The sequence below is a fragment of the Ictidomys tridecemlineatus genome, chromosome 1, assembly GCF_052094955.1.
Source record: "Ictidomys tridecemlineatus isolate mIctTri1 chromosome 1, mIctTri1.hap1, whole genome shotgun sequence".
Lineage (NCBI taxonomy): Eukaryota > Metazoa > Chordata > Mammalia > Rodentia > Sciuridae > Ictidomys > Ictidomys tridecemlineatus.
Window position 1 is genome coordinate 9206810 of NC_135477.1, and position 14001 is coordinate 9220810.

Genomic DNA, 14001 nt, shown 5'->3' on the forward strand with positions numbered 1-14001 from the left:
AATGAAGAAAAAATTTTAAAACTTTCAATAGCTGAGTCTAGGGTTATAACTTAAGAGTATGCACCCAGAGAGGGGGAGAGAGGAAGAGAGGAAAGGACAGGATGAGAATATGAGAATGGATGAAGAGGAATTTGATCTGAGCCCCTGGGAGGCAGTGGTCTTTAAATTCTTCTGAATCTCTCCTCTTTTTCTGCTTCCTCCTTCATCAAGCCAGGCAGCCTTGGAAGCTGTGGTGATTATATTAGTGAGTCGTTCAGTGAGGTCATTCGTGCGGATCATTCAGCAACAGTGATCAGGACTTAATGTCTTCCAGGTACTTTTTTGAAAAGGAAACTGATTACCGCACCTCACTCAAGTCCACTAAGAATCTGGAGGTGGAGCCCAGACATTGACATACAGTGACCAGCGCCCGACTTCCTGGGCAGCTCTCATGCAGCTGAGGTGAGAATAGCAGCTCCGGGCCACGTGGTTCAGATCGTCCCGTATCTGAGGTCACCCAGGGATCTCCAAAACATGCAGATGGACTCGGGTGGCCCAGGGGAAGCCTGAGCTTCTGCATTTCCAACAGGCTTCTGCCTGGGGTGGGTGCTGCAGATCCACGGACCCCACTTTAAGTCCAGAGACTAGATCCTTCTAGAAAGCAAGTTTGTGAATCTGTCGATGGAATGGCTTCACTTTTTAGCGTCCCCTAAATGGTCACCCTGAAGTACAAGGAACCTTCCCCGAGAGCCGAGTCTTTTTTTTTTCTTTCTTTCTTTTTTGTTTTTTTAAACCTCTAAGCTGGGAAGGCCTTGCTCATGAGGCCTGGGGCTGCAGTGCAAGTCCTTGGGAACCCAGCTTGGTGGCAAGGTGTAGCTCTGCTGTGCTCCCACCTGGTGCTGCTTGTCTTTTCAGGAATGAGGTCTGCCCTGCTCCCTTTGTTGTCCTCGGAGGAATCTGCCCGAGGCGAGCTGGAAGGGACTTCAGTTATCCTGTCGGTGCCCCAGAGCACCACATGCTTTGCCCCTCTGGAGACCCTCCATCCCCTAATCAGCAACACAAACAATGGAAGTGTTACCAACATGAAGCGAACCCAGGGCTCCGCCTTTGGTTTTCAGGGTGACCCAATGGCAGCCCCTTCCTTAGCCACGGAGCTATTCTGCTAGTTTTGATCCAAGATGTGATTAGTGGTTAATGGGCCTTGAAAGACATCTTTATTCATTACTGTTGCAGATCACTGCTGTCTTGATAGCGATCTTTTCCACTTTTCTTTTTTGTCCTTTGAAATGCTCAGAACACAGCCACAGCCGGGTAACTCATGGCCTGCAGCGTTCACTTTGCTTAAAACTCATTTCCTTTTGCAATTAATGTAGTGTATATTTCATTGTTATCGTTATTTGGTTTGCTTTTCTTTTACGCCCGAGGCCTGAACTAAATGAGGACATGCTGTTTTAAAGGCAGGTGGCAGATAGATGAGAACCTAGTCTGAAAATAGGTTCAAAACTTCTGATAAGACATCAGTGCCGGGCTCCACCAGCCCTGGATCAAGGAGTTGTGATTCTTGATATGGTAACACAGGAAAAAAGCGTTGGATTTGGGAATTTTAGAAAGCTGATCTGTTATTCAGATGGATGATAATTTTGTGGATGGGAATATATCTAGTGCCAAGTGTTCCTGGAGGTCTGGGTTTGTGGTTCAGACGAGGTGAATTAAATAACGTTGCAGTTTATTCCATGGGTGGTGTTGGTCTTTGATCCATCTGCTCAGGTCAGGGCTCACACTGTTACCCGCCTTTCAGCGGCTGGTCTTGGAGCTGATGTGGAAATGAATAACATCCTTGGGGGGCCAGGGCCTCGAGGTTTAGAGGAGGAGCCTAATGAATGAGAGAGGGTACCACTCCTTAGAAGGACATGGGCTTCCAAGGCTGGACCACAGGGCATCGTGTCTTAGAAGGGAGTGGGGTTCCAAGGCTAGACCACAGGGGGCTAAAATGACAACTCAGAGTCATTTCAACAAATCCCCTGGCCCCACTTCCTCCACGGTGGAGGACATCACCATTCTTTCATTTATTCATGCTCCATCTAGAGAAGCTGGCTCAGGGTCGTGCTGTTCTAAAAGTACACACCTTTAAACTGCAGAAGTATTCCCAGAGAGGGAAGAAGGTGTGCACAGGAGCAGGGGCAGCTGGGGCGGTGGATGCACGTGTCTGCCTTGCGTGGAGGGCGGCAGGAGGACTCCCTGTGTTCTTTCACTGTTCCTGCAGGTGTGGACGTGTGTAGTTTTGTGTGGTGCCCGGAGCAGAGGTGAGTCAGGTGACCTGCCCCATGAAGCCAGGCTGACTTCACAGATGCTAGAAGGAAGGTGTGTCAGTTCTGGGGGAAGGAGATTCGTTCCAACCAGGGGGATTGGGGGAGTCATGGGGATGGGAGTTGGGCCCTAAGAGGGGGTGCGTGGGAACTTGAGAGCAGAGGGGACAGCTTAGGGACAGGGACAGAGGAGGCTAAGTGGGGCTCGGGGACGTGGGTGTGGGAGCCTGGTGCATGCAGAGGGCGGCACGTGAAAGGCTTCCTGCTGCCTGCAGCGGCCTCTGCTTGACTCTGTAGCGGGTAAGAGTGAGGAGGAGGTGTGGGCTGGCCTGGGAGTCGTAGGACAGGTGGAGGGCTCTGCTTGGGAGAGGGACTGTGCTCAAGAGCAACTGGACCCAAGAGAAACACCAGGCGACTCTACAGGAATCCAGTGGCGCTGAGGAGAGGGTGCAGGAGGCCTGAGCCTGCTCAGCCTGCACGGGTGCCACAGACCCTCAACATTCTTAAGTAGGATGAAGAGGGAAAGTGACTATATTGAAATAGGATCCCTCAGATCTTTAAAAATCATACTATATCCACTTGTAATTAATTCATTGGATAATAAGCACTAGAGGCAGGTCTGGTCATTGATTGGTCTGGTCATTAATTCATCTGGTCATTGGTTTGGGGGTAGCGATGGGCGAAAAAGGGTGCTGAGAGCTGCAACAATTATAACGTGATATGAAATATTTTGGCTGTCTATTGTTATAAATATCATCATGGTCTGTCCACTCTTCATACTTGCAGGAAGTGCCACATTTCAGTTAGAGGGGAGGGCAGATGCCAATGTACTGTTTTTCCCATCCAAGGTCACGGACCCTGTGTATTCCATGAAGTCAGGTCGAGATCCCTTGGAATCCCACAGCCGCCCAGGTCTTTCTCTGGGCCTTGCTTCCCTGTCTCCATCCCACACTTCAGAGCGGTCAGTCGCCAGGCTTACAGAATTGCTCAGATGAATCAAGGGTAGGACTGTACCCTTTGGTTGGTTAGATGGAGGGACTAGGAGGAATTTAGCAGAGATTTTTGTGGGAATGAGGCAGGACCTGAGGGAGAAAGTTCACGATCACAAATAAAGAGAGTTTGGGCCACTCTTAATGACTGTGGGACAACAGCATCCCAAAGTGTGACCTCATATATACATTCAGAGAAAAACACTGCGTCTCTGGATTTTTGAGATGCAAGTGAAATATCTCTTGCTAACAATGTTCTCATTTAGAAACCTCACTCCAAGTCCATTTTGGGTGTAAAAAGCATGGTCTACAGCTTGAACGTAGTTAGAGAGTCCCTCAATTAATAACCCAGCACCTCATTAAGGACATGAGAAAATGTCCCGAAGATGCTAATTTTGAAAGTGTTTGGACTTATAAAACTGTAATCTCTGCTGTTATGACAAGGGACAGTGGTCACTACCAATCTCGTTTCTGTGGACTTCCCATGCAGGATGGCCCTACAAGGCTCTGATTTCATGTGAGAATGAGAACGGTCATTTCCATACTCACCCAGGCCCCAAACAAGGTGGAGCTTTGGGGTGACTTTTTCTCTTTCCCCAGGGGAAGAGTTCCAAGTGGGCCACGTTGAGGCGCCTTGGAAATCAGGCTTGTCTTACATTTTTCTTTTGACAGCTCGGAGCTCAGCACAGAGCGATGATGTTTGAACTTGTGGATTTGCTGGAATTCAGTGACTATCTATCCAAAAGCATTGCAACTAGGACTGGAGATTTTAGACTGTGGTGTGAGGAAAATGTGTCACAGTGCTTACAAGTAATTGCCTTTTCCCTCTTTTGATCTGGAGAGGAGATAACACAGGAGACATGTCCTTGTGGGTCGGTGCTTCTTAGCAGACAGCCACACAAATAAAACTTGCCACCCTACTTGTCCAGCCTTGAAGATAGGGCCCCAAACATTATCAATTGTAACACTCTCGGGCAGAAATCGCAAGCTCTTTGTGAACACCCGCTTTTCCATTGTTTTCTAAAGAGCTAAACGGTCACGTTCTTGGAGAGCCAGCTGGGCCTTAAGCTGTGGAGCAGGATGCCTCTTTCAGTGGCTGTCTGTTGGGTTTCCTGATGAAACTTGGAAGATCCTGGGCCCTGTGAGGTGCAGAATTTCTTTCCTAGGGTTGCTGCAACAAAGTTCTGAAAACTTGGTAGACAGAAATCTATTGGCTCATAGTTCTGTAGGCCAGAAGTTCAAAATGAAGACAGGATCAGGGTGAGCTCCTCTGGAGACTCTGAGGGAGGCCCTGCCCCGTGCCTGGTGCCTGGCCTCTCTCTCGGCTCGGGAGGAGAGAGGGGTTCTCAGTGTGTGGCAGCTTTGCTGCTGTCTCTGCCTGGCTTCATAATTCTTCACGTAGCCTGTCCCCCGTGTCTGTTTCAGGACACTCATTGGACATTGGATTTAGGACTCACCCTAAATCCAGCACGATTTCGTCTGGCGATTTGTGATTATGGCTACAGAGACCCTATCTCCAAAGAAGGCCCTATTCATAGGCACTGGGGTCAGCTGTTGAGCATATCTTTGAGAGGAAATGATTCAGCCTCCCACAAGTAGCCCAGGGAGAAGAGGCCATAGGTATGGGGGGGGGCGCAGATTAGAAATGAGAGCCACCAGTTCGAATCTCAACTCTGGCCCATGAGGCTCTGCCTGTTCTTTAACCCTCTGAGCTGCATTTTCCTCATTTATGAAAGGAAGATCTTGTTGGTGAGCCCATGGATTTTTTTCAGATTCAGGGAGGAAATTAAGGGGCTGGTACAGGGCCTGGGACTTCATGGGGACCAGGGAGCGTGAATGCTCTCAGTGTTTTTAAGGCCAGAGCGAGCATGGGGCCGCCCAGGTTTGCTCTTCTTCTGTCTTCTGCCTGGATGAGGCTGCTGGGGGGTATTTCCAGTGGGTATGAGACAGGACTGCTTGGCATCCTCTGGACTAACAGTGGGGATCCTTCTCTCTCTGTTACTGCTCATCCTCTGGTGCCCTAGGAACGGAGCTGGCTTTTATCCTCCTCCATCCTCCCTGAGGATGTGCCCAAGCCACAGCGTCCGAGTCTTGTGCTGATGGAGACCCAAATCTGGAGAGAGTCACAAGAAAAACGAACATACGCTCCAAACCCTGGCAGCAAGATACAGGTCAGTGTCCACATGCGGGTGGTCAGCTCCTCCGTGGGGCCAATGTTCTATAGCGTCACCACAGAGTGGGAAAGGACCCGGCCAAGGTTTCACGTTTGTGGCTTAGCCCAGGGTCAGTGGAGGTGGTGAGGGATTTTGTGGCTGATATCCTTAGAAGCTTGTCAATAGGATCTTGCCAACACGACCAGGGTAACACTGGATAGGGGACTTCATCTCCGCGTGCCTCAGTTTCCCCACCCGCGATAGAGGGATCATCATAGGTGGTGGCTTACGTGGTTAGTGAGGCAGGCGGCACTTGAGCCGATGCCTGGCACACAGATAGGGTTCTCCATGTGCCAGTGGATGTTGTCACTGGTAGTGCCGTTGCCACTCTTGTTCCCCAGGGGGTCAGGACCTGGGTTCTGTGTCTGTGGAGGAAATGTTTGCTTACTCTGGTTTTAAAAAGTCAACTCTATCAGAAATCCAGTTTTGTGTTTTTCCAAATGCTTCTCCCATGATTCACTTGTTTCACAGGCTGAGCGTCTTCAGAATCAAGAGGGGAATCTTTTAGATGAGTTTTCAGGCGGAGGGGTAAAGATGGTGCAAATATGATACTTTTGGAACTGGGGTCTGAGGGGAGCAGGGAGATGACAGGAGAGGTGTGTGCTTTGCTGTAGAGCAGGAGAAGAGTCACAGTTAACTTCTGAAACTGGGTTTCAGCTTGGGATTTAAAATACTTAAAGACATGATCATTCTTTTCCACAGAAATGAGAGAAACAGTCACTTACCTACTAACATGAAGGTGACCATTATCACATGAGCTTCAGGGTCCGTTAAAAGGAACAACCGTGGATGGAGCCAAAGTTGGGTCCTCCGTCTGTCTGCCTTCTCACAGCTGACTCATTCTGTGAAGGTCCTTCTTTAATTTACAGCATTAATGTTGTCACATTGTTAGTGCCCTCAGACCACTTCTACCTCTTGGACTTGGTGTGTGTGTTTTGTATACTTTGAACCACGTGTATATGTCCCCATGAGCAGTACATCTTCACATGCTTTAGAGTTTTAAATGAACGGTATTGAAATGCATAAGTGTAGTTAGTGCATTTTACTTGATCAATAAAATTTCACTAAATGACTAACACATAGTTTATTTGCCAAAACAACCCCCGAGGGACAGGTGGCTTCCATTTGCACAGAGCTGTGAGGGACACACTTGTCCCTTGCATATGGTGGTGCTCACTTGTGAACCTTGTGTACAGAGGTGCCCTCTTGGAGTAACCACAGTGCAAGGAAGCACGTTTTGTTATATATTGACAAATTGTTCTCTAGTTTTCCTGTAGTTTGTACCTTTAGACTGGGGGTATAGTGACATTCAAAAACAACCTTAAATATTTCTGTGAAATCGAAGAAATGAGTTGGTGAAACATGCATTTAGCAAAATTTGAATAGAGACATTACACATTTTGCATTTTTGACTTTCAAATTGCTTTCTAACTTTCTGCCAAACGTAATGTGTGCCCCCGCCATTTTTACAGCCTCGTTTCAATTTTTCTGGGCCCATAATCCAAATCTCCAATTGGTATGCCTTTTGAATATGTTTTTCATTTCTTGCTAAGATACTAAATACCCCACATGCTTTGTTAAATTCTTCCAGTGTTTGGCTTCAAAGAGAGAAGCGCTTCATATTAATAAAACAAATCCGGACTATTTCAAAGAATTTAACCCTTTCACAGCAAAGCGGAAGGAACAGGGATAGAACGGGGGACCGGAAATGGAAAGCTTCTTAACAATGGCCAGATATCGTCCCCACTTTTAAGGAATTTAAGCCACGGGAGCTTCCCAATAAAACGATTCAGCAACAGATTTGTAGCAATGTATTAGCAAGTGCATGACACATTTTCTATATTTTAAGTTGCAGAAATAAGGAACAAGACAGATAGAGCAGAGCAGAATTGGAAGGAACTCGTAGGAAATTAACAGCCAGAGAAGGAAACTCAGGTGGCATCATCGGAAATGCCATTTGTTATCTTCACTTCCACTGATTAATAGGACCTGGTGACGCTGAATGATTGAAGAAAGGAAATGGAGTGATGCTGGTGCTCCGTGGGGAACACGTGCAGAGTCACCTCATCACCCAGTGGAACCAGTGGACTCTCCACGGCCAGAACTTGAAACCTGCCTTTCGACCCTGGGGGCAGATCTGTGTCTGTGAATGAACGCCCGGGCATCGGAGCCCGTCGCCAGGACCAAGGGAAACCTGGAAGAGTCTCCTACCTCGTACGTCTCCGGCAGTCTCAGGCGACCAGCGTGGAGCTTGGATGTCACTTAGAATTGGGAAGCGAAGCCACTGGTGCCAGGGGAAGACGCCCAATGGGAACAAGAAATGAAGCGAGGCCAAGTTGGCTGCTGCTCCGGGAAGCTGGAGTGTTTGGTGCTGCCTCGTCTTGGGGACATTTTGGGAGGGGGAAGGTGGCACTGAGATGTTTATAGGCTTTCTTCCCAAAGCCGAACAATGTTCCCACCATCCACTTAAAGCATCAGGTGATCAGGACGAGCTTCACATCATGTTTTGTTTTTTTTTTCCCAGTATTTTCTTTTTGCTGTTGTGCCATTTTCCTGATGGAGTCTCTCCCCTGTCCCCACCCAAAGGCCAGCATTATTGACACTGTGGGCCAGGTAACTTATGTGGAGGAGGGCTGTTCTGTGTTTGGCAGCATCTCTGGTCTCTGCCCCATCAGATGCCAGTGACCTCTCTGCTTCCTGCCACCAGTTGTGACCAGCCAAAATGTCTCCCTGAAGAGCCCCTGACTTAGCAAGCACGAGCCTCCTTTGGGTGCCTGAGATGCCTTCCTCTTGGGCTCCTCCTCCTGCTCTCTCCCCGTTCTTTCCCTCCTCTGGGTTTCTGCTCAGGGCGGACAGCTCAGCCTGCAGGCCGTCTGCTCAGGTCTGAGCGTGGCTGGCTGCCTCCCTCTGTCCCAGAGGTTCATGTCAAAGGCCTCCCCTGGTCTTCCTGTCTGAAGCCACCTCCCTCCCTGCTCTTCTCTCTTCCTCTTTCCTGTCCTACCCACTTGTTTTCTTCATCATGTTGATCCCTCCTGGGACGACTGTCATATTCCACTGGCTTCTTACTCTCTCCTCCGAGGGTCGGTTGACTAAGGAACTCACTGTATGGAGGTAAACCTTAGGTAAACCCGTTGCCTTTCACTGTGTCCTGAAGTCTGATACCTTGATGGCATTTAATAAACCACAGGTGAATAGAATCATGAAAAGATGCTGGCTAAAGTAGACCAGATGACCCCATCTCTACCTGGTGGAGACTTCACTGAAGGATGGTACTGACAGTGGGAACTTGGTTGAGTGGGGACACGCCCATTTTTTTGGGGGGGGTGGCTTTCAGATTGACAAACCTCTTATTCCAGCAGACCACGGCCCCTGGCCATATCTCATCAGCTTTTGTGGCTCTGCCAGCCATTCTCTGACAGGTCCTAGTCCTCCTGGGGGTCAGAGGTCACTCAGAGGCCTCCCTCATAACCTCCACTGGTGAAAGATTGGCATGAGGGCAGGTTCCAATTGCTTCCGAGGTTGGCCTCTCTCATGGTCCTTTTCTGCAGATCATTTCCTAAACGCGCTGGCAGCCTGAAATGCGAGGACCCGCGGGCCATGGTAGGCCCTTTGAACTCTCAGCCGCTCCAAGAAGTCTGCGGAGGCTGCAGCGCTGGCCCCCGGTGTCGGGCAGAATGCTCCCTGGTGTCAAGTCAAGGTACAGAAGTGGGGCGAGGAGACGGTCGCGTTCGTAAGAGCAGCAAAATGGAACTTCAGCATGGGCGGTGAAAGAGCTCGATTTTATTTTGTTTTCACACATTAGGTTCTGCTTATAGCCGACAAGTACCCGGGAAAATGTTCTGAAAAGAGGCTTTGTGTAGGAGCTGGGTGTTTTGGGAAAGTCGCCAGATGTATTGACTTACCAGCAATTGCTTTGGTGCCATCTGGCCTCATGGAGGCCGCGTTTGGGATGGAAAAAAGCTGCACAGAAGAAGCGAGATTTGTTCATCAGGCCCTTGCCCTTGCTGCTTATTTGAAGAAGGGAAAAAAATGTAACTTCTTGGCAGGAGGGATGTCATTTGAAAATAAAATATAAGGTTTTCAAGAGTAAGAGCTCCAAAACCCAAAGTCAGCCGTGATGTTTACACAGAGACTTGAAAGCCGGCCCCCCTCGCTGTCATATTGTATATAGATATTTGGTTCAGTGTAAAACTTCTGAGACCCTACTGTTCGGCACGGAAAAAAAGTTAACCCCTTGGATCCTGGTTTTTTGAATGACCTTCCTTTTACGGTTTCTTGGAATGTCACCAAATAATTGTGGCTCACATTCCATGACAAGGATTTCTGCTTCTTCCTGGCTTATGATAAATAGCCCAGTTGTCACCTGGTACGAAATGTTTTCCTGCAGAAAGGCACCTCTCCAGGAAAATCAGATTCAAATGGCTTTCTGCTTGTGGTGCGGCCCTCCCCCCATTCATAGCAAGGGTTTCGCTTCTAAGCATTACTTCAATCAATTTATTCAATCTGGGGGTGGTGCGGCTGTATAAATACCTCAAATGTTTGAATTAATAGATGTTTTTCTAGGGCGAGTGGAAAAAGCACCACTGTATATCCAGAACTGTCTGTGCAATTTGTAGGGCTCGGTGTAAAATGAAAATGAGGGCTCTCTGCTCAAAAAGCAGTAAGAATTTCAAGATGGTGATAGGAGAGAATCAGACCGAGCCTGGTACCTCTGGAGCCCAGGGCCCTGGGTGACTGAGCTAGTCACACATTCATGAAGCTCACCCCATGTGACAATGCTCTGGGGACCCAGGTCCCCGTCATCCTTCTCCACCATCCCACTGGCTGCCACGCCTTCAGAACTCAGCTAGGTCACCACCTCTTGTCTAGTTCATCTGCCTCTGACTCTGTGTTCCCCTTTCTCATTGCACACAAACTTCGAATTTTATTCCATTGATACATTAATTACTTCATATATGAATAATGATTTTGATGTTTATAAAAATGCATTTCCATTATTAAGCACCTAGTATCTACCTAGTATCAATTTTTAGTATCTAAAAATTGTAGTTTTCTGTTATTCGTTTCTGTGCTTATCTATCTTTCCCCCTCTCTCTGGCTTGCCTGTTATCCTTCTGTGCTATCTGCCTGGGAAGGAGAAAGTCTGAAGGCCTGAACCAGAGCTACAAATAAATAGCTGGGAAAACACAGGTGGCCCCCCACACTGTGGTGTGACCTACGGACGCACGGGAAATTAATAGAAAATAACTGACAGAAGGAAGTTATATGGTGTTACTGAGTTTTGGATTTGCTAGTTTAATTCTAAACAACAAATATTATGGTCATTTCTAGAATGGCCATAATATTTGTTGTTTAGAATTAAATAGTCTCGGCCACATAATTACTAAAAGGCAGAGAGCCAAGATTTGGATCCAGGTCAGATTGAATCCCAAACTTCTGCTACGGCATTTGATCCGAATCCTATGATGTGAACATGTGAAAGTGATGGAGAGGAGGAGGGCCTTCTGGGTACAGGACACCAGGCAACTGGGCAGGCAGGTCCGGGCAGGTCCCGACTCGTGGCCTGCCTGGTGGTGGACTTCACGTGGTGCCATGTTTAATACCTCCAACGTGAGCATCAATCCTCCGAGGTAGGCAGGGAGGCATACTTTGTCTTATTCCACATCCCAATTTATTTGGAAGGGTTCCAGCATCAAATAGTCTCCCTTGCCTCCCCAAGCTTGTCATATGTCACACCCCTGCCTATAGGAAATGTGGCCGTCATGGTGCCTGGGCAAGACCCGTGTCGCCTGGGCCTCAGTCTCCCCCTCAGTAAAACAGGCTCCATAATCACTCCTCGTCATACTCTGACATTCTGTCTTTCCAACGAGTTCACTGATGAGGAAAAGGCGGTCTTAACCAGCTGGAGGAGAAGATGAGACTTCACCTAGTCTTTGGTGTTCTGGTTTCTCCCGAGGATCAATGAGTGGTCTGCATTAGAGACGTGAGCCTGAGCCAGTTTTCCTTCCTCAGGGGTTGATTTGGACCACACCTGTCTTCCAGATCCTGCCGGGTGGCTTCATCAGGGTACACAGAAACCCAGTGCCATCCCTCTGGCAGAGGGACCAAATTTCTTCATTTACTGCAGCTGCAAAGGACACACAGGACAAGTGGGTGGCGGCTACCGGGTGCCAAGTTTCCATTCAGTAAAGGACGAGCCACCTCCCAGGGACCGCCTGACTGACTTCCTTCTCAAAGTGACAGTAGCACTGTTCACCCTAGATCCTGGGGACAACGTGACCATCTGGGCCTCACTTCTCAGGTCCAGTGCAACAGAAAATCCTTTTCACCTGTTTATCCTCCAAGAGAGTCACTCCCGTGCCTCACTGGAGAGCTCACGGCCAGGGGAGGGTCCTTGTTTGGGGAAAGTGGCCAGACCTCATTGGCTGACACGTGGAGGTCAGTCCTGTGGACATACTCTCTGAGCTGGGAACCCACTGCTGTGAAGGTCTTCAATAGGAGGATGACTCAGGCCGTGGGGCCTGCGTGACCTGGCCTTCCGCAGGTCAGCCAAGAAGCCTCAGGGTTCTCTGTTGAAAAACGGTTTTACCATGGTCGGCCCTGTCTCCTGATGGCCCTGAATGACCAAGGCAACGACATAGCAGTCAACCTGTCCTGCTGGTGACCTCATGGACTCCAGCTGTGACTTCCTGTAGCTAAAGGGAGATGGTGTTGAGAACCTCATGGATGGGCCTGGTTGGGGCTGGTTCAGAGCCGCAGCTGTTCTTGTGTGGAGCTGGGTGGGCGAGCTCTGGCAGAATGGCCTCCAATGCCGGGCCCTCCACATAAAGCTACGTGGCTGTGGCGGGTTATTTGCCGTCTCTTTCAGCTTCAGTTTACTTGACTATAAAATGGGACAGTGCTCTTGGGCTCACAGGTGTGTGAGGATCAAGTCAGGCACCTAGCACAGCACTGGGCATGGGCTCAGGGCTCAGAAACCCTCAGCCGCCGCTGCTGTCACCTCAGGCCCCCTCTTAACACAGAAGCAGCATAGCAGCAGCTGGTGTGGGGTTTGCAGTTTGAGTGATCAGGAACCGTGGGTTCCAGCGAGTGGAGGCAGGGGGCCTCCTGGGTGCTGCTGGAAGAGACGGGAAGAGGGAGCTCAGGCCTCTGACTTCCGCCCCAGCTCGGCCCCCAGGAGGGAACCCTGGGCTTCCAAGAGCACTCAACACTTGAGGACATCGCCTGACCTTTCTTTCAGGCTTGCAAAAGGAGCTTAGATTTCACAAGACGCTTTCTGGAGCTTCCTGCTCCGGGTCCAGGCAGCCCCGTGTGTATTTTGGCAGCGCTGGGCCAGAATGGGGAAACCGCGAGGGGCAGGACTCAAGAGGCGGAGGGAGGGAAGGCATGCTTTCCGAGGCTCGAGATCTCTTTGGGTTCATTTCAGATTTGGGGCATAGCGATGGGTGGTGGTCCCTCTGTCTGAAGGAGGCCATGCTCCCTGCAGCCCCTTCTCTCCTGTCGGGAACCCTCTTCCACACGGTGGGCTTTCAAACGTGCGTTCCCAGATGCGTGCATTGACTCTTTTTCTTGATCTCTAATAAAATCCTGGGACCGGTTGTAGTTACTCACGTTTCCCAGCCCTTTTAGGATGAGCAATGAGTGTTGTTAAGGAGATTTACTTTGAACACAGCTGTAATTTTGGTCTTAGGCAGTGACATTTCATGCCGTGTATGTCCCCTTCATAGAGTGAGTACCCAGTGGTAGTGTAAACTAGGGACAGGAGCTGACACAGGTTTCTTTTCAATAAATAGGTTTGTGGGCCCCTGAGTTACTAATTTTTCTTACATAATAAAATCAGCCGGATGAATCGAGCTCTTCATTTCCTTGGGAGTGAAGCAAAGAGCTGCTTTGTTCTCGATCCCTACCTGGAGCGTCCCAACCTTATCCCTGATTCAATGGCTTTCCCTTGAGACTTTATTTTATTTTTTTTACATTTCATCTTCCAGCTCTCCTAATCAAGCTTATCTGAAAGGAACATCTATTGGAAATCTGCAGACACGGTGCTTATCTAAGTCGTCTTCTGCAAGCGTTGCGCAGTGCTCTCTGCGGTCTGCAAACGTGCCTCCCTGCTGTTCTCTGTTCCAACATATAATGAAGCAAGACGAACTGGAGTCTGCACAGACTTATACTCCTGGCAGTAGCACCGTCAAAAGCTTTCTGGATAGGATTTAAGTGGGTCATGTTTTTTCAGATATTGATTTATCATAGTCAGTGAATGTTCTGGGTTTGTTGAGCATTGGAATATTGGCTGCATCCTGGTGACCAAAGAATGTATTTTCGACATTATTTCACAGGTGTTCTGAACACTCACGGAGTGCCATGAGGAGGGTCTACTCTACTCCTTGCTCTAGAATGTTCTCCCTTGAATGAATTGCTTCCTGGCCCCAAGGCTGTGTTCAGGCGTGCCCTCTCTGAGAAGGTGCCATGAGGTCCTTTCCTACTCCCTGGTGTCCAGGACTGTTGGTAGCTCTG

At 49.0% G+C, this 14001-nt stretch overlaps 1 protein-coding gene across 8 annotated transcripts in view; it reads left to right on the forward strand.

Moving 5' to 3' along the window:
• The window catches only part of LOC144374982 (uncharacterized), a 262307-nt gene that overhangs the window by 28682 nt on the left and 219624 nt on the right, over window positions 1–14001 (forward strand). For 7 of the 8 annotated variants that reach the window (XR_013434224.1, XR_013434266.1, XR_013434269.1 and 4 more), the window contains exons 2-3: window positions 314–441; window positions 5299–5445. Coding sequence is in view for 1 of the 8 variants with exons in the window: in XM_078037890.1 (XP_077894016.1) it covers window positions 5374–5445 (72 nt within the window). In the remaining 7 variants the exon portion in view is untranslated. The remainder of the gene's footprint in view (window positions 1–313; window positions 442–5298; window positions 5446–14001) is intronic. The other variant, XR_013434250.1, reaches the window with a different exon arrangement.